This window comes from Cricetulus griseus, chromosome 2 (assembly GCF_003668045.3).
Source record: "Cricetulus griseus strain 17A/GY chromosome 2, alternate assembly CriGri-PICRH-1.0, whole genome shotgun sequence".
In the NCBI taxonomy this organism is placed as follows: domain Eukaryota; kingdom Metazoa; phylum Chordata; class Mammalia; order Rodentia; family Cricetidae; genus Cricetulus; species Cricetulus griseus.
In genome coordinates, this window is record NC_048595.1 from 138,247,523 (window position 1) to 138,273,806 (window position 26,284).

General features: G+C 44.7%; 1 protein-coding gene across 1 annotated transcript in view; it reads left to right on the forward strand.

Moving 5' to 3' along the window:
• The first annotated feature begins 1,189 nt into the window (after positions 1 to 1,189).
• Znf704 (zinc finger protein 704) overlaps positions 1,190 to 26,284 on the forward strand; it is a 174,869-nt gene continuing 149,774 nt past the window's right edge. The window contains exon 1 of the mRNA XM_027398773.2: positions 1,190 to 1,639. Coding sequence (XP_027254574.1) covers positions 1,190 to 1,639 — 450 coding nt within the window. The remainder of the gene's footprint in view (positions 1,640 to 26,284) is intronic.

The window sequence follows — 26,284 nt, forward strand, 5'->3', positions numbered from 1 at the left end:
TCATGTAGACACCTTTTATTCAACAGCTGATGAACAAGTTCCTTCCAGCCCTAGCCAAAACTGTAGAATTTAGGGGTATGATTTGGATGTAAAATGCCTAGTTTACTATAGTCTCCGGCCAAACAACACCTGAAAGTCATCAGAAAGTGGCAATTATTACACGGCAAACCGGCCTTATGTTAGATCTCACACCATATAAAAATTTTGGAATGATATTGATCCCTTGGCTTGTTGCTCCTTCAACACTTGGACAATGCCAGTAGACCAAACCAAGAGGGCTGAAGGCTTGGAATATGGTCAACATCACCAGGTAAGGTTCTTAGGTGGAAACTGGAAGAACAAACAAAAAAAACCAAAACCAAAAAACACTGAAGGGCCGAACTAGCACAGAGCAGAGGAAACAAGGCAAGGCATACAGCCCGGGTGCTCAAAAAAGCCTGGTAGAGAGGGTCATGAAAATGTTGCAGGAATCTCAGACAGAGGACTCAGGCTGGGAACTGACCCCAAACCTCGGATTGGCACACCTTGCCGGACTCCACTTAAGCTCCAGAGTCCTCGCGATCAGAGAACCACGCTCTGCGAATCTCCCTTAACCAAACCTTCTTCCTGACTGAGCCTACGCTCTCCCCACCAGAGGGAGTGGTGGGTCCCAGGGGCAACGGTGGCCTCACTGCCCCGGCCAATTGCTAGGAAGCCGGCAGATTTTCAGAGAGCGTGGGTCGGGGAAATAAATCCAGTCCGGGTTTTGTCTGAACGGGGGACCGGGAAGGCTGCGAAGACTGGAGAAGAGGAGGGGGGGCGGCGGTGAAGACACCATACAAACAGCTCGCGCCCAGGACACCGCGGTAGGCCCCAAGCGCGCGGGCTCAGGGCCCGGAGAGGCGCGCGCCGACCCGGCCGCCGGCCGCATGGAGCGCAGCGCGGCCCGCGGTTCCCGGGCGGCGCAGGCGGAGGCAGCAGCCCGCGCGCTCGCTCACACCCACCCCCGCCCGCGGCCGGCGCCGCCCCGCCGTAGCCGCCGGCGTCCCCGCGGGCCGGGCCAGCGAAGGCGGCGCGCCGCGCGTCCTCCAGCCAGTGGCCGTGGCCAGCCCCCGAGGCGGCCCCGCAGCCCCTCAGCCGAGCGTTCCCCGGGCCCAAGCAGCAGCCGCCGCGAAGAGCCCGGCGCCCCGGGCCGCAGCCCGGCGCAGGCATGCAGGCAAGGCGCCTGGCCAAGCGCCCCAGCCTGGGCAGCCGCCGCGGGGGCGCTGCGCCCGCTCCCACCCCCGAGGCTGCCGCGCTGGGGCTCCCGCCCCCCGGCCCCAGCCCGGGTGCCGCACCGGGAAGCTGGAGGCCGCCGCTCCCGCCGCCGCGCGGGACCGGTCCCCCGCGCGCCGCCGCCGCCTCGTCGCCGGTCCTGCTGCTGCTGGGCGAGGAGGACGAGGACGAGGAGGGCGCGGGCCGGAGGCGCAGGGCGCGCGGGCGGCTGGCGGAGAAGCCCCGAGGGGGCGCGGAGGAGGACGATGACGACGAGGAAGAGGACGAAGAGGTGGTCGTCGAGGTGGTGGACGGCGACGAGGACGAGGAGGACGCCGAGGAGCGCTTCGTGCCCCTCGGACCCGGCCGTGCGCTTCTCAGGGGCCCAGCCCGGGGAGCGGTGAAGGTGCGTACCAGGGGGCGTAGCGGGCTCCGCAGGGCGGCTGGGTGTTAGGCAGGGAGGCCGAGCGGAGCGGCGCGGGCCGGGAGGGGTGTGTCAGGCGACCGTGGGCAGTAGCGCACGGAACTGCGGCTCAGCGGCGGCCTGGCGTTGCTCAGAGGCCGGGTGGGTTTGTGGTCCCGCGTGCCTGTTGGAGAAGAACACTTCTCCCTGGCAGGGTGGGGAACTTGGGAGTGGGACGAGGTAGGAACGGAACGCGCCTGATCGGCCCGACATTGACATTTTTATTCTGCCTTGGGGACCCTGGAGTGTTCCCTTGTTCAAGCTTCTGGAAACTAGCAAGCAACCTGCAACACCTCCATTCCACCTGAGAACAGTTGTTGATCGGTTTCCATCACAGGCACTTGTGAAGGAACCGTGAGCTTTTGCAGCAACAACCAAGACCTTGGTTTCCGCGTGCCTTTGGCTGGTGTCCCCACCCCCCACTCCCCGCGCTTTTCCTTACCCTCTTTAAACTGGACATCCTAAGCATTTTTGTGCAACTCCCCCCATCCCCCAAGATTACAAACGAGGAAAGAGGAAAGCGAGAAAGGTGGTGGTGGGGTGACGTTTAAAATGATTGTGAGTTTTGCCAATTCTCACCAAGTCCCCATCCGCGCTAAAGCACGGAGCGATCTTTCCGTTTTTGTATCTTCAGGAGATAAAGGGTTTATTATTACACAACTGACTGGCTGAGCTTCCAAGCACACTATTGGACAAAGCAAACTGCGTTGAGGTTCATGCACCGTGTATGTTGCTAAGAAGTTTTGAGGGCAGCAAGTGGCAAGCGAGGGAGAGTTGTTTCTCTCCCAGTGGTTCTTAAGACAGCAGAATAACCCAACATTCTTGGGAGTTTTCAGAAGGAAATACATAATAAACGAGCAAACTTGATAGAGATTTTTTTTTAAAATCTCCCTGTGTCTACTTTCAAAAGTGGCTGGAAACTTGAAATTATATTTACAAAGTAAAGTTAAACAGCAGTTAGGATAGCCCCTGCAATGGATTTGGGAATGTGTTTCTTGTTTAGACCACCCTGAAGCATGACTGCCTGGCTCCCGGTGTGAGAAGATTTGAGCAAATGGTCATTTGGGTGATTGTTTTTGACAGCTGCTTGTTGGAATCCGGAGTGCCCACACTCATTACTCAGCCTGCTGAAAAGCCTGCTTTGTGTGGCAACAGGATATAGCTGGGTTTGAATTAAGTTCCATAGCATCAGTAACACTGAATAAGACAGACTCCTTAGCGGTTTTGTTCAGACACACTCAAAATGTGTCTGGGGGTTTGAACAGTGATTATACAAATTGAGATAGAAAAATTAATAATAAGTGATCCAGCAGGCCTCATGTAGGAAAGAAGTCTGTTTTTTAAACTCAGAATATCTAGGATGTGATAGTTAGCATTAGCAGAAAAGATTTTTCACATCTCCAAATAAATTCAAATTCTTTCAAATTTCTAACACATTGCTTTGCTCACAACTTTTATAGCACATTGCTCACAACTTCTGAGAAGTTACATGTTGAATACGCCGTGGTATAATTTATCTTTTTTTTTTCATCGCTTCAGTACTATCCTGTTACTTCATCTGAAGAGATTTTTTTTAATGGAAAATAACAAACAAATTTACATTTCTGTATATCCATGTGTTCATTTGTTTGACAAATATTTACTGAGCACCTACTTTGTGCCAGGTGCTAATCTAGAACATAGAGTATGACTTTATAATGCTTGCACATAATGCGCCGCATCATAGCAGCTAGCAAATGTGTAATTGTGACACCCAGGACTGTGATTTGTGCTGTAGCTACTCAGTTTTCACTGTGCCAAGCTTCAGCCTTGCTGGTTAAAGCAAAGAGATGGGACTTTATTCAGCAAAGGGCAGGAATTGGCGGCAACCAGTTCTTCCTTTACCCTCTAGCCAGTGACAAAAGTGAGGCTACCTACCTTCTTTCCTAGGATGGGGAGAGGCCAGTGGATTATCAGTGAGCAGATATTTATAAGATCTGCTTTTAAAAATATTAACATTATTGGTGTGTGTGTGTGTGTGTGTGTGTGTGTGTGTGTGTGTGTGTAGAGTGTGCACCTGTAGTCGCACACTTAGGGAAGTCAGAGAACAACTTTGTATGGAGTCTTTCCTTTCCATCCACCCTTTTGCTTTCCAGAGCTCAAACTCAGGTTGTCATGCTAGCATGACAAATGTCCTCACTGGTTGGTCCTACCTTTGACCTGTAGGAAAGTGCCTCCAAGAATCCTGTTTCTTCCTTCCTGCTTAAGTACCATGCTTGTCTGATTTAGAAGCTGTCACAAAAATTGTCATGGAGCCAGCGGGTAGGAAATTTACTATGGAGCTGCATTGCAAGGAGAGTAGCAGAGTTTGGAGGGCGGCTGGTGGTGGAGATGGCAGCCAAGCCTGGATCTTCTGCCCACTGCGTCTCCTTACAGATGTAAATCAGGACCACTTGGTGCCTGAACTGATCATGCTGAGGTGCTTGGATCAGGACTCAGGAAACAGAAGCAAGGGAGTGGGAGGTGGGAAAATAAAAAGACAGGGTTTGCCTGGCAGGCCTGGGGTATCGCTGGGAGGCAAGTGGTGTTAGTTTAGATTCTTAGGAAAAAAAGGGAAGATTTCTAGGGGGCCCCCTTCTTGTGAGAGGACATTTGATATTCAATCAGAGACACTTTGTGCTGCAAGTATCTTGGCAAGCCAAGATCCAAGACTGGCTAGGGGAGTAGCCACTGTAACTCTCCAGAAGCAGCTCATGGCTGTGGCTGGAACTTGGGAGGAAGGAGATCTGTCTCACGCGCAGGCCTGGGCTAGCAAAGGAAAGGGCAGGTCCTTTACAGTGTGTGAAGTCTTTGGAAGGTTTTCATCAGGAAGAGCTTGCCAGGTGGTTGGTATTTTTCAAAGCTCATACTGTAGGGGAGAATAGAGACCCATAGTGGGTGCTGGGAGAGCAGTGAGGTACTGTAGCCCTTACAATCCTCGGAGATGTGAGCAGTGCTTGGCGTTAGCAGCTGGCAAGAGTTGGAGTAAGACAGTAGACCAATTCAGGGTCCATTTCGAAGCTCAACCTGCCAGAATGTTTGATGGCCTGGATGAAGGAAGTGAAGGGAGAGAATTCCGAATGAACTCCTGGCACAAAGGATGGCTAAATGAGCCATTTGCTGAGATTAGGGAAAACTCAGGGCTGATTACTCTGTTAGAACATATTAGGACTCAGGTGATTGGAGACTTTTAAGAGGAGGTTGCTGGCAGGTTGGTGGGTTTAGGATGTGGATCCGAGTGGGAGGTCTGGGGGGAATTTGAAAATTAGCAGCATGTTGATGTCAGGCCATACAGTAGTCTCGTAGAGCAACACCGTGGGTCAGGCTCCAGCTGAAGCACCATTCAGTGGGTTCTAGGAGAAGCTGGTGAAGATAGTTGAAGGAGCATCAGATGTGTAGACAATGTAAAGTTTAGAAACCAAGAGAAGAAATAGTTCTAAAACCTGAGGGACAGTGAACAGGGATGAATAAATACTAGGATGTTGAATAAGTACAAAGAGATACTCATTTGTGCTGGATAATAGGAAACAGTGTTACTCTTTTTTTTTTAAGGTTCATTCTTTTTATGTGTATGGATGCTTTGCTTGCATGTATATGTGTGCACCGTGTGTATGGAGCCCAGAAGAGGATGACATCCCCGAGAACTAGAGTTAGATGGTTGTGAGCCCAGGATTGAACCCAGGATTTCTGAAAGGACAATCAGCGCTCTTAACCACTGAGCCATCTCTCCAGGAAACCCCCCCCCCCCACACACACACACATGGTTATTCTTGACAGAAGTTTGTGTTGTAAGTCAAGTGGACTGAGCCTTGAAGGCAAGGTGAGGCTGTTAGGTTTTGTGTAGAGAACTCCTTGACAGGTTTTGTTCAGGAGTAAGAAAGGTCAATTTTGTTTTTTATGGATGAGATGAAGTGAGCTCTGGACAGAAGATGAGTGTGATAAGATTTCTGAAGAGGTCACACCTGTTAGTTTTCTATTGCTTTGTAACTTTGTAACAAATTACCATACTCCCCCACCCCCCTTGGATATAGCCATGTCTTCCATGAATTAGGAGTCTGGTTTCAGCCTGAACTTTGTCAGTTGCTGAGTCCCACAAAGCCAAGGGTTACATGGGTTTACTTCTCATCCGGAGTTTGGCCAAGGAAGAATTCACTTCTAGGTTCAGAATGAATGGGCAGAATCCATTTTCCCGAACCTGAAAGGCTGAGGACCCCAGCTTCTTGCTGACTGCACCTGGGTGCTCAGTCACTCCTGGAGCTCATTTTTCCAACCCCCACCCCACTGCCTCCTACAAATGTTTGTCATGTAGGCTTCCTCAGCATGGCCTCTTATTTTATCAAACAAGCAAGGGGAATCCTGGGGCCACCAGTAGGGTTATCTTCTATAGGCAGAAGTGAACTCATTGTCTTTGCCACATTGTCCTGGTTGGAAACAGTTTACAGGTTCTGCCCAGTCTGAAAGGCAGAGATTATACAAGGGCTGCGAGTACACGGAGATGTGAGGGCCATTGGGGATCTTGCCTGGGAGGTATGAAAGGAACGGGTTGCCTGGGCTGGAGGAGGGTATCACTATAGCCAAGGTCCCTGGAAAGCCAAGGGACCTGGGACCCAAGTGGAAGAGGACTGCCTTTGAACTCTTCCAATGAATTGGAAAAGGTAGAGAAGGGTGGAGGATGCAGGCTGAGGTCCATTTTTTATATAGATGATGGGCAGGTGACTGGTGCATGCCGGATAGCCTCTATTCTCCCCATGCTGCAGAAGAGCAGGAGCAGGTGAGAGTGGTTTGAAGGTGAGTTAAGAGCTGGAGTGAAATGATACATGGGAGAGCAGGAAAGCCAGCATGCTAGGGAGATGAAGTGGAGTTGCCAGACCATATAGAGCACCCATCTGGGGTTTGTGGTTCTGTGTTTATAGAACAAGAAACCTGCCTGGGCGTGTGGTTTCCCCAACTCCTTGCTCTTGCCTCATGTACAGAATGATAATCATAAAAGTGATCTCAGCTAATATATAAAGCAAGTGGCCAGTGCAATTGCTTTAACCTTCCCCAGGCACCTATAGCTAGTCAGCACGAGTGGCAGGGCAGGTGGGACTGTTAGTTTTACAGACGGGGTGAACAGCTAAGATGCACTGCTGTTCCGTGACAGACCACAGACTGAAGTCCTGGGCAGCCTTCCCGCTGAGCTGCCTCTGTGGGAAGGGCAAAGCTGGATTAAGCAGGGTGGGGTTTCAGGAGACCTGGCAATGGAAAGGAGAGGGACTGGTTCTTGCTGGTGCTGCCTGAGCTCTGAGGGCAGGAGAGGGTGGGGGAGGAGTAGTAAAAAGGTTGTGGAGGAAACAGAGGTTAAATCAATAAAACGGTGACAATTGGGTTTCAAAAGAGTGTTCACTGCATCCTTTCAAGACAGGAATTAGCCTTAATATTTCACCGGAAGGAGGACTTCCTGAGGATGTAAAACTTGAAAATTAGTAGGGCCTCCATTCTCCAGCTGGAGGATACCAGCTTAGGCAATACCCCACTTCAAGATAAATGGTTTGCAAATAAAGGCATGAGTTTGCATCCATAACCTGGGCTTTTAATCACACCAAGTTCTCTGTGGTCTGTCTGGATCTTTTGTTTCTAGGTTCTCACCACCATATTCAAGTAATTAAAAATGCACACACATAGTAAATTGGCAAGAAGTTTTATTTCATTTATTTTGAAATTACTGTGTGTGTGTGTGTGTGTGTGTGTGTGTGTGTGTGTGTGTGTAGGTATACATGGTTCTGCGTGCAGATGGGGGAAGTCAGAGGACACTTTGGGGAGTTGGTTCTCTCTTTCCACTTTGTTGAGGTGAGGTTTCTTGTTGTCTGTGTTACACTGTGTACTCTGGGTTAGTTGGCCTGTTAGCTTCTAGGAGATTCTCTGCTCTCTGCCTCTCGTCTTTCATCTTGCAGTAAGCAAGTGATGGCTACAGATGCTTACCACCACATTCACCTTTTTCAAAACCTGGCTCCTAGGTATCAAACTCATGCCCTCAGGCTTCTGCCCAAATGCCCTGATCCACTGAACATTCTCACCATCTCACTAGGTTTTACTGAAAGACACCATACAGAATGCACTACAAGGAATCAGTGGACTACTTCAGTTAGAATGGCCAAGTGTAACAGTTATTGTTTGGGCTTCCTTTTATGGGGTCCAGGAGGAGTTGGTTGCTAGGTGGAGTAGTGTGAGTGATTCTCTGTTTTGATTGACAGGCTTGAGGTATGTAAGCATATGCTTTTAATCATATCCACACCCAGGTATAAAGTGGGATAATAGGGGGTTTTCCTCCTAAACATTAACTTGTCTTGTAATTTCAAACTGGTTCGGGTTATATTAGCCCTTAGCCTGGAGATCCCAGACACAAACTAAGACATTTTTAAACGGGAACTAAACACAAAAGGAGAATTACCATGGAGTTACTAAGGAAGGGAGAATTATTGTGTTGTTGGAAGCAGAAATCAGGGTTGTAGAGTAGCTCAGTGCAGGTAGGGGTCCCAGGTTGCTGAATGTATTGCTAGGAAAGGTGTGTGGATATCATTCCAGCCTAGGGGAGTTCTAGGTTGCTAAGCATTCCGTTTACTTGGCTGCTCCAGTCTGAAACCTAATGTGCACCTGGGAACTACATGTCCATTTTTTGCTGATGGTTGAGAAAGTGTTGCTGTTAAGTATCCAGGATGTACTACTTTATTATTATAGCCCCTCTCCCATTTAGTAATTAATTGAAACAAGAAAAGAAACTTTGTATTACAGTGTTTTTAATTTGCCATTGCTAGGATACCCTTGCATACCCACTCTCCTCCCCAAGTAACCCTAACCATCCTCATGAGAGGGTCTATACAAATAGCAAGTGACATGGTGAACAATACTTCAACTAGAGTTTTACTAACAAGCAGTGGAAGGGCAGTGTCAAACAGAGTAAGGCTTTAATGATATCTCCATATTTGGCACAGACAGAACAGTGGGGAGCTTGGATAACAAGGCCCAGGACAGTGCTTTTCAGTGCTGTGTAGAAGTCTAACCAAGCAAAACTCAGTGATGTAGAGAGATTGATAATTCCCTGGCATAATACATTTAAGAGGAACCTGGACACAAAAGATTGCTGAAAGTTCACCAAGATTTCCTGTATTGAAAACTGAGGAGCTTTTAAATATTAGCAATGCTGTTCTCAGTGCCCTAGTGTTAATTAGACATAGTCCATGGCTGTATGCCAGCTCCCCAGGGATGGTTAATACATTTTTTCAGCTTATCTCTTGACCATCAGATGACTCAAGGAACCTTTGGCAGGGACCCCATGTCCCACACTGCCTTCCAGTTTGCTAACAAGTGCATAGTTTTACAAATTGTCTATGTTGGCTCATGCCGAAGGTTTGTGCTAAAGGTACTACATAAAGTTGTCATCTGCAGACCTGTAGACTGCTGGAGTTAGAAGGGACATGGATATTAACTAGTAACCCAATACTCTGCCTTGTTTGTGGAGGGCAAGAAAAAATACCTGTCCTATTCTGGCTTCTGATACAATGCCCCATTCTGTCCACCCCTAGTCACCACCCTTCTCCTGGGATTGTTCCTTGTGCCCAGGAATGACCCTCATTACCACCCCCTATTGAAGTTGTGCGTAGAAACATCACAGTTTTCCAAAGGATTCTGTCAGTGTTGCTTGTCCGATTCTAACTTTGCAAAGCTCATTCTCCCGTGTTACTGCAGGCGGGGGTGGATGGGGAGTGGGTGGGGCTGGGGGGCTGGGGGGGTGGGGTGGGAAGGGGCCTGCCTGATCTGTCACTAGTATGAAAGGTGGAGCCCTCTCTCTGTGAATCCTGTCTGGGCCTGTCCCTGTCCCCTTCCCTGTGAGGTTTTCAAAGGATACTATACTTAAGAGAGTGGTGACAAAGAAGAAAGTCACTTCAGGCCAACTGCCATGATCCCTTGTGCAGCATGTGCCTGGTAAACTTGCCCAGCAAAAGTACTTAGTGGTCACAGACTCGGGTCTCTTGTTAACACTCAACTGTGGTTGCATAGGATGGCCCATACCACAAGGTTAACAAAGAAGGGGACCTGAACTCTTTTACCTCTTAGTGTGAGGGAGCCAAAGTGAGCCACAGCCCTTGCACACACCTGAACTTTTAAAACCCTGGAACTGGATTCATTCAGCCTCCCATCTCAGTTAGATGAACATGCGCTTTGGGCTCTGGCAGTCATGAGGGAGGTAGAATGCCTGCCTTTCCTGCCCTGCGGCACTTGCAATGTCAGAACTTTAGGTATGTATGAAGCAGTCTTGTCCCGGTGCCATTGTGATGTTTACCTAAGTCAGGAGATCCTCAGCTGCCCCATACAGTCTCATCTTAAGATGAGTGCATGGCTTCTGTCTGGCTTTCGGAAGCATTTCACAATACTTGCAAACCTTCACGACCAACCTTGTGGCTTGGCCAGATCTATTTCTAAATCAGGATGATTGCTGTTCATGGCTGTGCTCATTCTTCACTGAGATGCTTGGTGTACTCATTCAAATAGCAGTTCATAGGCTACCTCTGCTTCCAGTGAGCCAGCAGTCCAGCACTCCTGCCGGCTGATCTGTAGGGAGGTGTGACGTCCTCTGTTCTCTTTGTATCTAATAAGATCATGATTAGTTCTCCTAAGCCAGCTTACTGAGTCACAACTTGGCATGTAATTTTGATATATACCTTAAAACAATGGCAACCAAACAATTTATATAAAGAAAATTATATGGTCTGGCCAGGAGGTAATTCCTAGACTGGATTTGGCAAGTAACCTCAGTTGTTGCTCTTTAGTGGGTAAGGGACAGAATGTAACTCTGAAATATGGGGTAGTAGAATTGGAGTGATTAAATTCACTTCACTAAAGATACTGTTTTGGAAAATCCTGTGTTAGACTTTGTGGGAAAGATAGACTTGGTTGTAGTGTGTGTGTGTGTGTGTGTGTGTGTGTGTGTGTGTGTGTGTGTGTGTGTGTGTTCATATATGTGCACATGCATATATGTGTATCAGCATGTGGAGGCAAGTGGTCAGTGTTAGGTTATCATTCACCATTAAATTAATTAATTAAAAACTTATTTATTGTGGGTTTTTTTTTGAGGGGTGTATGTATGTCCATGTACCACATATAAGAGATTTAGGCCCCCCATGCCTGGACTGACAGATCATTGTGAGCTGCCATGTGGGTGCTGGGAACCAAACCCAGGTTCTCTGGAAGAGCAGCCAGTGCTAACTACTGAGCCATCTCTCCAGTCCCACCATTTTGCTTTTTGAAACAAGGTCTCCTACTGAATGTGGAGCTCCTTGATTCAGTTAGACTGGCTGGCCAGTGATCCTGAGGTGTGCACTTCGATGTGTGACTTTTATGGAGGCACTGGGGATCTGACCAGCTGTGTGGCAAGCTCCTTACTGACTGAGCCCTGTCTGCAGCCTCTACTGTAGAGTTTGGAGAGTCTATACATCACAGAAATGTACATTTGGATTGGAGTTAGTTTGGGTTGTAGGACACCATAGGTCCATGAGTGGGAAGAAGTAGAAGGTGCTTTCTGGGCTTGCCCTGTGTTTCCATGGCTTTCCCAGGAGATCCTTGGGGACATCTTTGCTTCCCCTATGTCCCTTTCATAGTAGAAAATGTAAGGACAGAAATATCTCTATTTTAGGACACACTGAGTAGCCAATCAAAAAGAGTGAATGTCAAGTGTGACAGCATTTTGAATTTAATCCAGTCTGCCTGCCTGCCTGCCCACCTTCTACCCCTCCCTCCCCCTCCCTCCCTCCCTCCCTCCCTCCCTCCCTCCTCCCTCCCTCCCTCTCTCCCTGGCTTTTAAAAGACTGTATATCCTAAAATTTTATTTGTCAGATCTTTCAGTCAGGTTAATTATCTGTTGATGAGACGTCATTATAGTCTCTTTAGTAAGATGCCACAGGAGCAGGCTTGAGTCCAAACCAGTGACCCCGAAGGGCTCCCGCTGAATAGCTACTTCTCTGTAAATTGGGACTTGATACAGAGCAGACACTGGCTTCAAGTCTGGCTTTGCAATATGCTTGTTGTGTGACTTTTCTCACTGACATTACTTACAGCTTTGTGCTTCAGGGTTATGGCTGAACATTTGGGACAACATTAGCCCATCATTAGCACTTGTTATGGAATGTAGCCCAGAGACCTCCCCAAAGTGGGTGTGAATGAAAATGCATTTCTTTTATGGTTTTGGAAAGGATCAATTTGTGAGTTTTTAGAACCCCAAGTCCTGCTCCTCTGTATGGGGCTCCCAAGGCATTTCAGTGAGCTGCCTCCTCAAATAACTCATTCACATAAGCTCCTGGTATGGCTGTGAGCTTTAATCTTCCCTCCCAGCCTGGGAAGCTGCCAGTCGTTTATCTATGCAAAGAGGGCAGAGACTGCTTCTCTTGTGTTTATCAGTCTGTTTAGACCTATAGCTCTTGAATTGTAGCAGCCCAGTGTTCCAGCAGGTTGGGGAATCCCCTCCACTACAGTGTGAATTGCAGACTGCTGTGGACCTATAGTGATTCCTTTCTTATTTGCATGGCTGAGAAGCCTCGGGTCTGGGTTTGCCCTTTCTAGATTTCTGTGTGATGGACTTGGTAAAGGAGTCTTCATGGGGAAGACAGGTCATTAGCCTGAAATTTGCCTCTTGTACCTCCTTTTTCTCCTGTGAGGGAGCTGCCCAGCAGGGGAGAAAGGACTCTGAGTGAACCAGCTCTGGAAAATCCAGTTAAAAACAGATAACACATTTTTCCAGCAATTAAAGATTTCAAAATAACAATAAATTGAGAGGGTAATAGAACCCTGATACAATTATGAAGGAGTTACTGAGTGTGTTCCAAGGGCCATTTTCAGTTTCTAAGAAGATGAATACCAGTTGGGTCCTTTGTATATTTTATAATTTTTTAGATTGCATGCTCCTGTTTCTATTGTACTTTTCCCTTTGATAGCTTTATGAAATAGTGGTTTATAATTCTTTTTTTTTTTTCAGTGAGAAAACCAGAAGTGTGTGCCTAATGGCTTGAGATAAAGAACTAAAAACCTGGGCCAGGGAGATGGTTTAGCTGGTAAAAATGTATGCTTGTGCAAATCTGATGACCTGAGTCCAACCCCAAAAATCCACATTAAAACAAGCAAACACAAAAAGCTGGTCAGGCTGTGGTGGTGCACACCTTTACTCTCAGCACTCAGGAGGTACAGAGAGGCAGGAGGATCTTTGTGAGTTCAAGGACATCCTGGTCTATAGAGTGAGTTCCAGGACAGCCAGGGCTACACAGAGTGGGGGGTGAGGGAGAGGGGAGAAGCTGAATGGCTGAATGTGTTGGTGTATACCTGTAATTCCAGCACCCCATGGCAAGATAGGAGGTAGACACAGAAACATCTCTTAGAAGCTTGTGGGACAGTTAGCCTGGAGTATTCAGTGACAGAAGCAAGAGAGACTTGCCTCAAAACAACATGGGAAAATGACTTCCAAAAAATTGTCCTCTGACCTCCACACATTTACTATGGCATGTGCAGTGCCCCCCCCCCCAGCATTCACACTTTGCACACACACTAAATTTATTTTATTTTAGAGATTTTTTTTTTAAAGACAGGGCTTCACTATGTAAGTCTGGTTCTCCTGTAACTCACCATGTAGACCAGGCTAGTCTTAAACTCACAGAGATCTATTTGCCTCCACCTCTCAAGTGCTGGGATTAAAGTCGTGCACCATCACACCTGGGAATTTATTTTTAGTGTGTGTGCATGTAACATTAGTGTACCTGCAGAGGTTAGAATAGGGTGTCAGATCCCCGGGAACTGTATTACAGACAGTTATAAGCAGCTTGATGTGGTTCTGTGAACTGAACTCAAGTCCTCTGTAAGAGCCCTGAGTGTGCCTAAACAATGAACCCTTTCACTATTAAAAAAACAAACAATTACTACTACTATTACTGTTATTTGGAGGCAGGGTCTCACATATGGCCCTACCTAGCTAGAAACTCAAGATCCACCTGCCTATGCCTCCTGAATGCTGGGATTAAAGGTGTGTGCCTCCAAACCTTGCTAAAATGACATTAAGAAAGTAAGTTGTTAACGGACATGGTGACACACACCTATAGACTTGTCTATTCTGGAAGGCTGAGTGAGGGGGATTGCTTGAGTCCGGGGATTAGAGACCAGCCTTCGATAACAGTAAGACCCATATACAAATAAACAACACACATTAGCATGCAGATTTCACAAAGCCCAGAGAAGAAATAAAGTGTTCTTAGTGGGCCTGACAGGTAGCTAATTCAATACTGAGTTTCTAAGGGAATTATTTCATCTGGTACATTTTTACCTTTACAGCTATAAGCCCCATTCTCCTGTGATATGTAGGGAACACTAACTTTCTTGACTAGCTGGGCTCAAAGATGGGCCTAGGAGGCAAGACAGGGAGGCTTGAGAAGTGTGGTTGTAATAGAATTAAAACTACTGAGGGAGCAAAACACTACAAGGCATTTATACCAGGGAGGTATAATTATTAATCTGTCTTCACTCCTCCAAAGAAAAATGATGGAAATACCAGGGCAGGATAAATGAAAGGACTTCTCAGTTCCCTGAGATTGGGATTGTCACAGTTCTGTCAACACAGAATGCCCAGTGCCACAGGACAAACTCTTGGATGTTGCTGAACATTGTTTCTGTGTTCCACCATTCAATACATTACAGCTTACAGATGCTCCTCAAGGCTAGCCTCCTTTGACCCTCTTGATAAACGTGGAGGTTCATAACATTTTTCTTGTTTTATGGATGTAGAAAACGAGCCTCAGAGAGGAATGGCAGCTTCTGTGGAAAGAAATACATATGAGGTAATTTCATATCAAATGACACAGATATTTGTCAAACATTTCAGAAAACAGTTGGGACCAACAGATTTAAAAAATAATTAGAATCGGTACCTAAGCAACAATGGAAATTCAAGGAGAGAGGAGACTTTTTTGGATCGACTTACAAATTAAAACAATGTGAATTGCCGTTTTCATGAGTTGTCAAGTTTCGTGTAGCCTGTGCTGTGCAAGTCAGCTGTGAGTTATTCGCCCAACACTGAGCTGCACGTTTTCTATTAATCTGGGTCGAGATCCAAAGTTTAATTAAGAACATGTTCTTCAAATGCATGTTTTGGACAGTGTTTTCAATTAGTAGTTTCATGTTCTTCCAACTCAAAGTGAATCTAACAAAATATTAGAAAACTAATAAAAAAATTGAATGACAGTCTTAGAACTTACAGAAAATAAATGTGAAATGTGTCTGTTTGGAAGGAAAATAGTCTTGCTTCATCATATGTTGCTTGTAGTAAAAAAAAAAAAAAAAAAAAAAATCCCCAGAGACGGAGGGATAGCCCTTCTGGTAAAGAGCTGGCTAGGCAAGGCAAGTGTGGTGACCTGAGTTCCATCAGACCCAGGTGAAGAAGCTGGGCATCGTGATGTGTGCTTATAATCCCCCATGGTGGGATGCAGAGACAGACGGATCCCCGAGACTTGCTGGTCAGCCAGCTCTGCCTGATTGGTGAGGACCAGTTCCTTGTGAGAGACCGTCTTTGCCCAAAATAAGGGACTGGAGATGATGAGTTAGCTCAGTAAGAGCACTTGCTGTTCTTCCAGAGGGCCCAAGTTCATTTTGGGAGCCTTTCACTTTTCTTTTAAAGACTTATTTTAATTATTATTATTTTAAAACTCTGTGTGTATTCAGGTTCTTAAGGAGACCTGAAGAGGGCATCAGATTGCCCTGGAGTTGGAGTTAACGGTGGTTGTGATCTGTCCAGTGTGGTTGCTGGCAACTGAGTTTGAGTTCTCTGCAGCTGAAGCAAGTGCTCTTAAATTCTGAGCTGTCTCTCCAGCCCAAAGATGAACTCTGTTTCCAATTATTATGTGTGGATATGTTCACTTTTGTGTTGGTGTCTATGAAGCCAGAATGGAATGGTGGATCCCCTGGAGCTCAAGGCACAAGCAGTTATACTCAACTAATGTAGGTATTGGGAACTTAAGTCCCGTAAAACCGTAAATACTTGTTGTTTTGAAACAGGTCTCACTATATGGCTCATCTGTCCCGGAACTGACTTTGTAGACCAGGCTGGCCTCGAACTCAGAGATCCACCTGCCTCTGCCTCCTGAATGCTGGGATAAAAGCATGTGCTACCATGCCTGGCCTACAGGAAGCCCTCTTAACTGCTGAGCCATCCTTCTAGTCCCCACATTTTTTGAGACAAAGTCTCTTGTTGGGACCTGGGACCTGCTGATTTGGTTAGGCTTCCAGGCAGTGAGTCCCTAGGGTCCTCTTGTCTCTGCCTTTCCAGCATTGGGACTGCCTTCATGCATGCTGCCTTATGGGTACCAGGGATCAGCAAGACCTGGACCAGATGAGCCGTCCCCTCAGCCCCCAGCTCTCATAAGGATATGGTCCAGGATGTTGAATTTCATAAAGAGTTGCAGCTGTTATCACAATCTACACTGAAACACATCACTCTGAACAGAAATCAGACACCCATCTGCAGTCACCACTTGTAGTGGCCACACAAATGATTTTTTTTTTTTTTCAATGCCACTATGACTTTTGTTCATTGTGATTTCTTAGGAAGGAAAGGTGGGGTGAGGATGACTTTATATGTTAGAAAGCTTGAGGGAATATAGTAGGAAATTACCAATACAGAGTCAGGTAGAAATATAAGGGTATTTAATAGGGAAAAGCCTTACTTACAGAGCGAACCAGCCAGCCGGTGGTAGTCTGTACAGCAAGCAGCAAAGAGAGACCGAAACCGAAACGCAGACCCCCTACTCACTCTCACCACGCCCTCACAAGCCTGCCCAGGTACTCCTGTAGCCAGCCCCTAAGAAGGCATGGCTACAGCTTCCCCTACAATTCCCCTTTTAGTCTAAAAGAGGATTAAAACTTAACAGTATAAAGGTAAAATATAAGAAGATACAACAATCTGTTTATGTCACCTCCTAACTATCTATTTTAACTAAACCCTAAAGTCATCTGAAAGAGGTGTCCAAGCCTGAACACCTCCTTCCAAACTGAACCATAAACAATAGGAATCTATTCCTAACTAGGTATATACACTATCCTAAGTGACAACAATGGGGAAAAGGGGTGTAGCATTCTCCAAGTTACTTCCTGCTGAAATGGGACGATGATAGTCATGTGGGGTCCTGTAGAAAGAAAATGTTAGTATCCAGTCCATGTTAGATGGGATTCATTTGATTGAAGATCTCGCTTGAAATCCTCAACGTGATTGAAGTGAGTACCCGAACCTCTGGCCGGAGTGTCAGTTGAAATGGAGCAAGTTGGATCCAGTGCAGTCGAGGAGGTGTGGCCCATTTTAAGCTTCCCCTAAAAGGGAGTATGAGGGAAAAGAAACCAGAATAGTAAAATAAAACTTTGGGTTCAGCATGGCACAAGAAGGGTTGGTTAGTGCCCTCAAGTCTTAGGAGCAAAGGGAAAGGAATCAAGGAAGGATGCATGTGGGTCTCCATTTTTCTTCTTGACTCTTCCTTATGAGTTCCAGATAAAGTTTTAGCATTGAGAAGGAATGTAGAGTTTGCTTATACCCAAGCCATATCCTAAATTGCTTCTTTCTTTGATACAAAGTCTGACTGTATAGTTTTAGGCTGGCCTCAAGACTCTCCTTGTCCTGCCTCAGTCCAGAGTGCTGGGATGGCAGGCATACATCATGATGCCTGGCTTGCTGGATGGTCTTGTGGCCATGGGAGGCATGAGTTTCTTTCTGGGTAGTGGTTGGTCAGGTAGACCCTGTCTCCACTTTTTTTTTTTACTCTCCTTCTTGAGATTTCTATATGGAAGACCTTCTCCCTTCACAATTCATTCTCTGTCCGGGAGGACTTGAAGTAATACACAGATTTGGTCCATGTAGATCTTGAAATACAAATATTTGGCATGGAGACAGCAAAGAATCATCTTCCCTAGAGGTCTATGGACTGGGAACAAGAGTAGAAAATTCTAAATTTGTTCAGGGTTTTACAGAAGACTTAGGCTATGGAGTCACCCCAGGAGTTAGATATATACGCGTGTCTTGCTTTTTTGGCTAAGGGCAAGACGGGTTTTGTGAGGGACAAGTAAATTCCTCTATCTGTGAAGAGCACTCAGCTTGTCTTTGAGATGCTTTGCCACACACAGAATTTCCTGACCAAAATGCTTTCCACTGGGGCTGGAGAGGTGACTTGGTGGTTAAGAGCACCTGCTGCTCTTGCCTAGGATCTTCAGCATCCATGCAGTGACTCACCACTGTCTGTAACTCTAGTTCAAGGGGGTCCAGGGAACCTTTCTGGAATCTTCATACACTGTGGTATTCATGCATGCAGGTAAAACACTCCTATACATAAAATAAAAATAAATCTCTTAAAATGCTTTTATTTGTGTTCCAGGACAGCCTGGACTGTTACACAGAGAAACCCTGTCTCAAAAAACTAAAAACAAAAACAAAAACCTTTTATTTTCTCTCAATACAAAAACAAGACAAAATAAATGCCCTAAAACATAAAAAAGAATATTGCATTGCATTGGCACAAACTAGAACACATAGTGATTACCACATCCATTTGTGGTATTTAAAAGTTTCAGGTAAATCAGAAAACTAGTATGCAAGAGGCAAGATTTAGAGAAGACTGGGCAGTCTTCAGATGCACACAGCCAGTGCATTTTGTTATATTTGTCTCATTTCAGCATTTGGACATGGTCAACAAGGCATGTATGTACTGAGCAAACATACTGGCAATAAAACCCTCTTTTCCCTTCTAGCCACCTGTAAGTCAAACAGAAATTTAGAATGAGATTTGCTTTAAAAAAAATTCCAAGCAGTATGGGCGTAAAGAAATTTCATTCTTAAATTCTTGCTTTATCCACAGTTACTTGAGATTTTTATATAAACAGGTATGTATGTATGTATGTGTGCTAGACTTAGTGTGACCCAATGGAGGATGGCTATTAGAGGAAAGTGAGCCAGTATCCTATAGTTGAAGCTTTTAGTAAGTAATCTATGTGTGTGTGTGTGTGTGTGTGTGTGTGTGTAAAAACGGGCTGGGCACTGGTCTTAAAAAAAAAGACGTCTTCATTTAAGAGCATTTATTTATTTGTTTGTTTGTTTACTTATTTATTTATTTATTGGTGGCTGGGATGAAATACCAAGGCTTTCAAGTGAAGGTCAGAGGATGCCTTGCAGAAGCCAACTCTCTTCCACCATTAGTGTTCTGGGGATGGTACTTAGGTTATAATTGGTTGCAAGCATCCCACTGGTTCCTTGCCACCACTTTTAACCTATTTGTCACTTTCTTCAAGCTGATTTCCAGTCATTTAGCTGAAAGAAGTGAAGTCAAAGTCATTGTTGTAAAAGTGCTATTGTTGTACAGACCTGGCCTGGCGGATGACTCATTTCTTAGCTTGCTTATATAGCTGACAGCACAATACAAGAATCGTTTCAGATTAATGTACTGAAAATATAAAATAAAAATGTTAAGAAAAAGAAAAGAAAAATATACAACAAACAGCATTTGTACATACCTATTACTGTTGGTATAACATAGGAAATACAGTCTAGCTTATAATGGGCCAGGATGGTGTGGGAATGAACCCTCCAGGCAGTAGATCTGCAGCCATAACTCCAACATCTATCTTCTTGTTGCTAGGAGAATTGTGGTACCTTATACCAACAGTGGGTCAGGGAAGAGACAATACAGGGAAAACCCCTGAGCTGCTCATGATAGATTTCCTTCTGCACAGTGCTTGGAGTCCATCAATTTGCTTTCAAGTTTTATCTTCTTCTGTTACCATAGGGAACAAAGCTATTTCTAAAAGAGAAAAAACCCAGGGTGGTAGCTAGTGCTTCTAAGGCCTGTGGCACACAGATTGCTTGAGTACCGGAATTTAGACAGGTAACATGACCCAGCCCTTTAAAAACAAAACACAGCCAGCTTCCTCTAAAAGGCAACTTTCTTTTCCAAGAGCCTAAACCTGTGTTGTGTGTATGTGTGTGTGTGTGTGTGGGGGGGGACCATAATGTTAAGAGGGTCTGTTTAGCCAGGAGTGGTAGTGGTGAACTCTTGGAGGCAGAGGCAAGTAGATCTCTGTGAGTTCATGACCAGTCTGGTGTACACAATAATTTCCCAGACATCCAGGGTTACATACAGAGACCCTGTTTCAAAAGCACCAAAAAAGAAAGTGAGAAAAACAATTCAGAGGCCAGTGAGCTGGTTGAGTGGGTAATGGTGCCTGCTAGTCACCAGAGTTTCATCCCTGGGAACCACAGGGATGAAGGAGAGAACTGATGCCTCACATTGTCCTCTGACCTCTGCCTATGCACACATGTACACACACACAAAATGTAAAAAGCAAATCATTTTACTAAGGAAACATAAGTATCCTAAATATTACCTCACACGGAGCTTAAACACATACAAAACAAAAGCCAAAGAGAAATAGATAAATGAACAGTCATTGTTGAATATTTTAATTATTGATAAAATTGGTAGCCAAAAAACTAAGTAGAGAATATTTGAGAAGCACTATTAACAAAACTAATCTCATTGATGTTCACATAATGCTTTGTCATAGAAGACAAAAACTGAATGGTTTAAAAATAAACCTATTATACCATGAATAGTCACAAACTGACTTGTTTTTGCTTGGATTTGGAACCTGTAACACATGGAAGGCCATGTGTTACAGGTTAGTTGAGAGGGGAAGTGATTGACTCTGATCTGATCAATGGATTAATTCACGATAAGTTTAAAATTTGAAAATCTGGACAATGGGCCAGTCCTTTGAGAAACATAAATTAACAGAATACACCATATGGAGTAGCAAGATATTTAAGTAATTAACCATAGCCCAGAGATATGGAATTTATAATTGAGATCCTTTTCACACTGGCCTGATGCCTCCACCAGTGCAATCTATCAAATAGTCACACACCACATCAGGGTATTTCATGCAACACAGACTACATAGCCAGCGGGGGACCTAGACCCATAAGATTATGTTGTCTGGGTGTCTTTGTTTATACACAGGATGTTTGTATATCTATAAAACTCTTAGAAAACGTATTTCTCAGAGCTTATCTCTGTGTTTAACCACATGTAAGAATATATGGAAGAAATAATACCAAGCTTATAAAAATCTGTCAAAAAAGAAATAAGATGATTTCATTCCTAAAAACATAGCACATCTTCCACTGAAATTATACAGTTATTATTGCAAGTAAAGAGTATTATACACTTTCATATACTCAGACAAAACGTTAAAGGTAGTAGTGAATAAGATCTAGTCATGTAAACATTATGCTATTTTATGACTGGCTTCTTTTTTCTCTTCTAGGAATGTAAGGTTAGCTAACCATTAAAAGGTCAGTCAATATAATTTACAACATTAGTAGATTGATAAGAAAAATAATCATTCATGATTTAAAAAAAAAAAACTTGGCCAATTACGGAGATTCTCTAAACTGATATAATGTGTTAGAAACCTGTAACTACCATAATATGTGTGAAAAAAAACACCATTCAATGAATTATCAGGAATAACATAAAGCTGTCTTATCTAACCTGTTCAATTAGTATTATTGTGGAGGTTTGAGCCAAAGTGATTAAAAAAAACGAGAAGAAAAAGCATAAAGATTGTTTGCTTTTGGTATATATACAGAAAATCCTAAGGAAGCAGCAATTGACACTAATAGCCTTTCAAAAAAAAAAAAGCTATGTGAAAACCTAGTACTGTAGAAGCATCTTAAAATATGTACATAGATAGAGTTTAAGTGGTTACTCTGTAGCAGGGATAATACCCCCTAGTGCCATGAGTAGGTTCCTTTTTTGTGAATTGTTGGCCACTGGTTATCAATAGATCGATACCCTCCCCCACCACACACACACACACACACACACACACACACACACACACACACACACACACACACTCCTACATTTCTGCCAGCATTACAGGCTATTACTGCTGCTCTTAGTTACCTTCCAGAATTTGACAGTAAACCTCTATTGGTGAAGACACAACAAATACTTGAGTCATGAAAATGGAGATACCAAGCAGGTACTGGCCTGGAAGTCTCATCCCTATTGCCTAGGTTTCACAGTGTTGGAAGGTGCTATGCATATTACCTTGGAGGAGAAAAGTTGTCTGTCTCACCCAACTGTGAAACCTGAAAGCTACAATAATTACTGGCATGGCAAGACATACCCACTGGTGCAATAGTGGCATGAATCTTCTGATTGGATTGAAGACCTGCTCCACAAGATGGTAGGTCTCAGTTAACACAGAGTCCTCATACTGGTCAACCTGCAGAGAATAAAGACTTTGGGAGCCCTCAATGAAATTTCTATATCACATCCCTCCCCCCAAGGCTTGGGGCTCATCAAAGAAGGAAGGGAGGAAAGATTGTAAGAGCCAGAAGTGCTGGGTGACACACCAGGAAACTGTTTTCTGGACAGAATAGGGCAGCTATAATGTGGGAAATTACCAATACGGAGCCAGGTAAAAATACAAGGGAATTTAATAGGGAAAAGCTTTACTTACAGAGCCACCTAGCCAGGGGGCTGGCAGCAGTAAGTATAGCAAGCCGAAGATGAAAGCGAAAGCCATGTAAATGTCCCTCACTCTTAAACTTTCCCTGTCACCTGTAGCCAGCCCCTAAGCAGACGTGGCTACAGCATTCCCTACACAGATACATACACAAACAGTGATTGTGATAGCATGTACAAGATCTGGGTAAGTGAAAGTCAGACAAAATCCCAGCATGAAGGAGAATTGGACAGGAAGTCTTCCCCCATCCCAGTTGATAATGGTATGGCACCTCATATTCAACACTCCAGTATTCCAGGCCCCACTACTAAGAGTAATTGGACAGCACAAATTAGACTTGATCTGGGCTAAGGAAGAAAAGAGAGTGAACGTGAAGTTGGGTGGGTAGAGATGATGGGAGGAGTTGAGGGTGAATATGTTTAAAAAATTTGTTGTATGTTATAGGTTTTCTGCCCCTAGATAATGTTTCTCTGCTGACTCAGTAAGCTAGATCAAGCCAAATTGAAAAAATGTAACAGTGGGTATATTGAGCAGAGCAAATCCCAGGTGGGTTCTCCAGTCCCAGAGATAGATGGCCAAAGAAGTCACACCCCCCAAACGAAAGTAGAGAGATTTTATGGGTTATGGGAGAGTTGTGAGGATGTGTCTGCTACAGTCTGGGTTTGTGCCCAAGTATGATCAAAAGCTGAGTACTTAGGTGGGGACTTGGGCAGCAGGCAACTTGAGGGGAGGAAGCTGCAGTAGCCACCAAGAATGTAGAACTGGGCTTTAGGGTGCCTTTGCTTTGTTCAGAGACTCTCTGAGTAGGCGGGGTTTGGAGGGAGGGAGGGAGGGAGGGGGAGGGAGAGAGAGGGAGGGAGGAGGGGGAAATGGGGCTTCCCAGATTATGCTTTAGGGGAAGTTCTCATCTTTCCCCAGGATCAGGCACTCTCCATCATTTCATACATCCACCAAACCTCACATTATCATATCCACAAAATTAATAAAATATTTGGAAAAGATACACTTGTGACTTTAATAAACAAAGTCCTCTAAAATGCTTTAACAATAGCATCAAGAACTAAATAGGTAGAGATAAAATTAATGAAAACTTCAAAAAATTGTATGAATTCTCTGAAACATGAGGAGAGCACTTCAGGACTTCACAAACACATTGATTTACTGTGATTAGAGGCCCTTTGTGCTAATGCTAACAGCTCTCCACAAGTTTTATAGATTCCACAGTCTCAATGGAAACCTCAGCAATTTTGTCTTGTTTTGTTTCATCTTGTTATGACAGGGTCTCACTGTATACCCCTGACTGGCCTGGAACTCGCTGTGTAAACCAGGCTAGCCTCAAACTCAGAGATCTACCTGCCTCTGCCTCTCAGTTCTGGGATTAAAGGTGTGCAGCACACCTGGTCTAGCAGAATGTTTTTTATAGAGATGGACAAACTAGTTAAAGTATAAATAGCACTCGAAATAAGTTTGAAAAACAAAATTTGACTTATTTGTTCCTAGACAAAGACAACAGAGAAAACCAGTGAAGTCTGTTCAGTTAGCATACTTAGAAAGTCATCGGAAAGGGTGGGACCATACCTGGATTAGATACATGACACTTCAGTATGGAAGCCAAGGAGACCATCTCTGCAACTTCTGAGTAGGCAAAGATGATACTTCAGACAAGTCCTAGACATCCAGACAACACTAATTATAAAGTAGTTGTTAAATGTTACTAGAATTAAAAACTTTTGTTCAAGAAATATAGTTAAGAAAACATTAACATTAAAGTAAGTGAAGAGATTAAACAGATTTCCCCTGTCACTTTTATTGAGGTATATCAAAACATGGCATTCATCCGGTACTCTGTGCTTTGCCACTTTGCCTAGTTACTCTTTTGAAAAAGAGGCTTCTGGGAATTGTTAAACAAACAAGCAACTGTGCTGTGACATGACAAGTAGAGGGGCAGGAAAGCATGGGGCATCTAGCAAGGCCTTCATTTTTGCTACATGGAGACCTGGCAGTGACTAATAATTTTCTGACTTACACAGCTGTACTCAGCTTGGCATTTTTGACCTCCTGTCTTCTTCTCCTATCTGCTGTTAAAGCAGAGGGACTGTGATTTTAAACTTACGCCTCATGGCTAGGGTCAGGTAGTAACAGTTCTGATTTTAGCTCCCAGTAAAGGGAGGTGGGACAGTAGCTATCTCAGGAAATTCCACTCTACCGTTGCTGTTGTACAAGCCTTGTTTGAAACTTAGAGTTTCAAAAGATAATCTCTTACAAAGTGGAGGCCAGCAAGATGGGAGTGCAGCTCAGGGCTTCCTGGGTTTTGCTTTGCTGAGTCTTTTTAGTGTGTGTGCTTGTTTAAAGAAGGTGGTGATGTTGACAGGATCAGAAGCAGAGACCAACTCAAGACTTGTTCATCTCACTAGGGAGGGAAGCTTCACCTTGAAGTAAATTGCATAAGGGGAAATGAATATTTGTGCTTGTTTTACCTGGAGATTCCTGAAGCAAAACACTGAGTTTCTGCCCCCTCCTCATGTTTCCTAGAGCTCTGCACATTGGCATCCTTTCTCCATGCAGTATAACGTTTTCAAACCCCACAGTCATCACTGCTTACGTTGAGCTTGAGCTACATGGCTGTCCTGTTGAATAATTAATTAAGATGACTTAATAAATGGCCATGCAAATGCATCCTCTCTAATTTGTGTGTCCTTTGTCTCATCTGCCGTGTGGTTAGATCTTTGAAATCTTTCAGGACCAGTCGTCTTCCTCAGCCTTCTGTGTACACATGTCACACGCCTGGTGATACCTTTCTTGGTGGCTCCCAGGCCATCACTATTGTCTTCCTTATCTTTCTTCATCATGCTGGTGATGTGAGTCCATGTCTAGCAGACGTAGTTATGCAGAAGGGGTGCTCTTTATACAGTGTTTAAAGACTAAGATTGGAAAGAGCATCATGTCCCACACTCTGCTTTTCCTCTGGCTTCCTCCTCCCTCTGTTTCATCCATTACCAAGTCCTATAATGCTTTTCTTCCTCAACATTCACTTTTGATTCCAGCACTTTCCTCATTGCCTCCCTCCCCCACAATTCCCTCCTTATTTAAGACTGTTTTCTACAGAACTTCTAAAATAATCTTGGGTTTTATGTAACCTTTTCTTATTTTAGAAGCTGCATTTGTAGAACACATTAAGGTCCTGGTATGAATAAAGGAGCTAATAATAATGTGGGATTTCACTCGTCTTCAGCAGGTTCTCGCTGGGTCTGTCTTTCCCGGCTATCAGCATAGTCACAGGGAGATCTCTTATCTGCCAAGCTCTGCTCTATGATCTACCTTAAAGCAAAGGAAGCAAGCTAGCTTTAGTGCTCGAACAACCAAAACAGATGTCAGATTCCAGCTCACATTCTTGCTTCATTCAAGTCAGGATGCTTTTGTTTGCTGCTACATTATGCAAAATACAACAACTTGTGGTCCCATTCTATAAATGAACGTTTCTGAGCTTGTGGGAATTTGTATTAGCTTCTTTTCTGTTGCTGTCATTAAATGACCTGACAAGCAACATAAGGAAGAACGGGCTTATTTTGGTTCACAGTTCTAGAGGGATGGAGTCCATTATGGTGGGGAAAGCATGCCAACAGGCAGGGAGGGCGTGGTGGCAGGAGGTAATCACATTGCCTCTGTACTCTGGAAGTATAGACAATAGCGGTCAGTCCTAGCCCAGGTACTATACTCCCTCCAGTCATTCCGTGATGTTCCCAAATGGCGCCACCACTTGGGGGCCAGGTATTCAAGTACATGAGCCTACATCATTGCATAGTTAAACTACAGCATAGTTCTCAGCCTGTGAGAAACACAGTGCATTGTCCTAGTCTCTTACTAGGGACTCAATCCTAGCATATGCTTTTACATATTCTTCTGGCCCACAACAATGCAAAGTTGGAAATCTTCAGAAAGTAGATCTCTCTAGACTCAGCATCCTTAGATAATAAGCATGGAATTGGTGTTGAT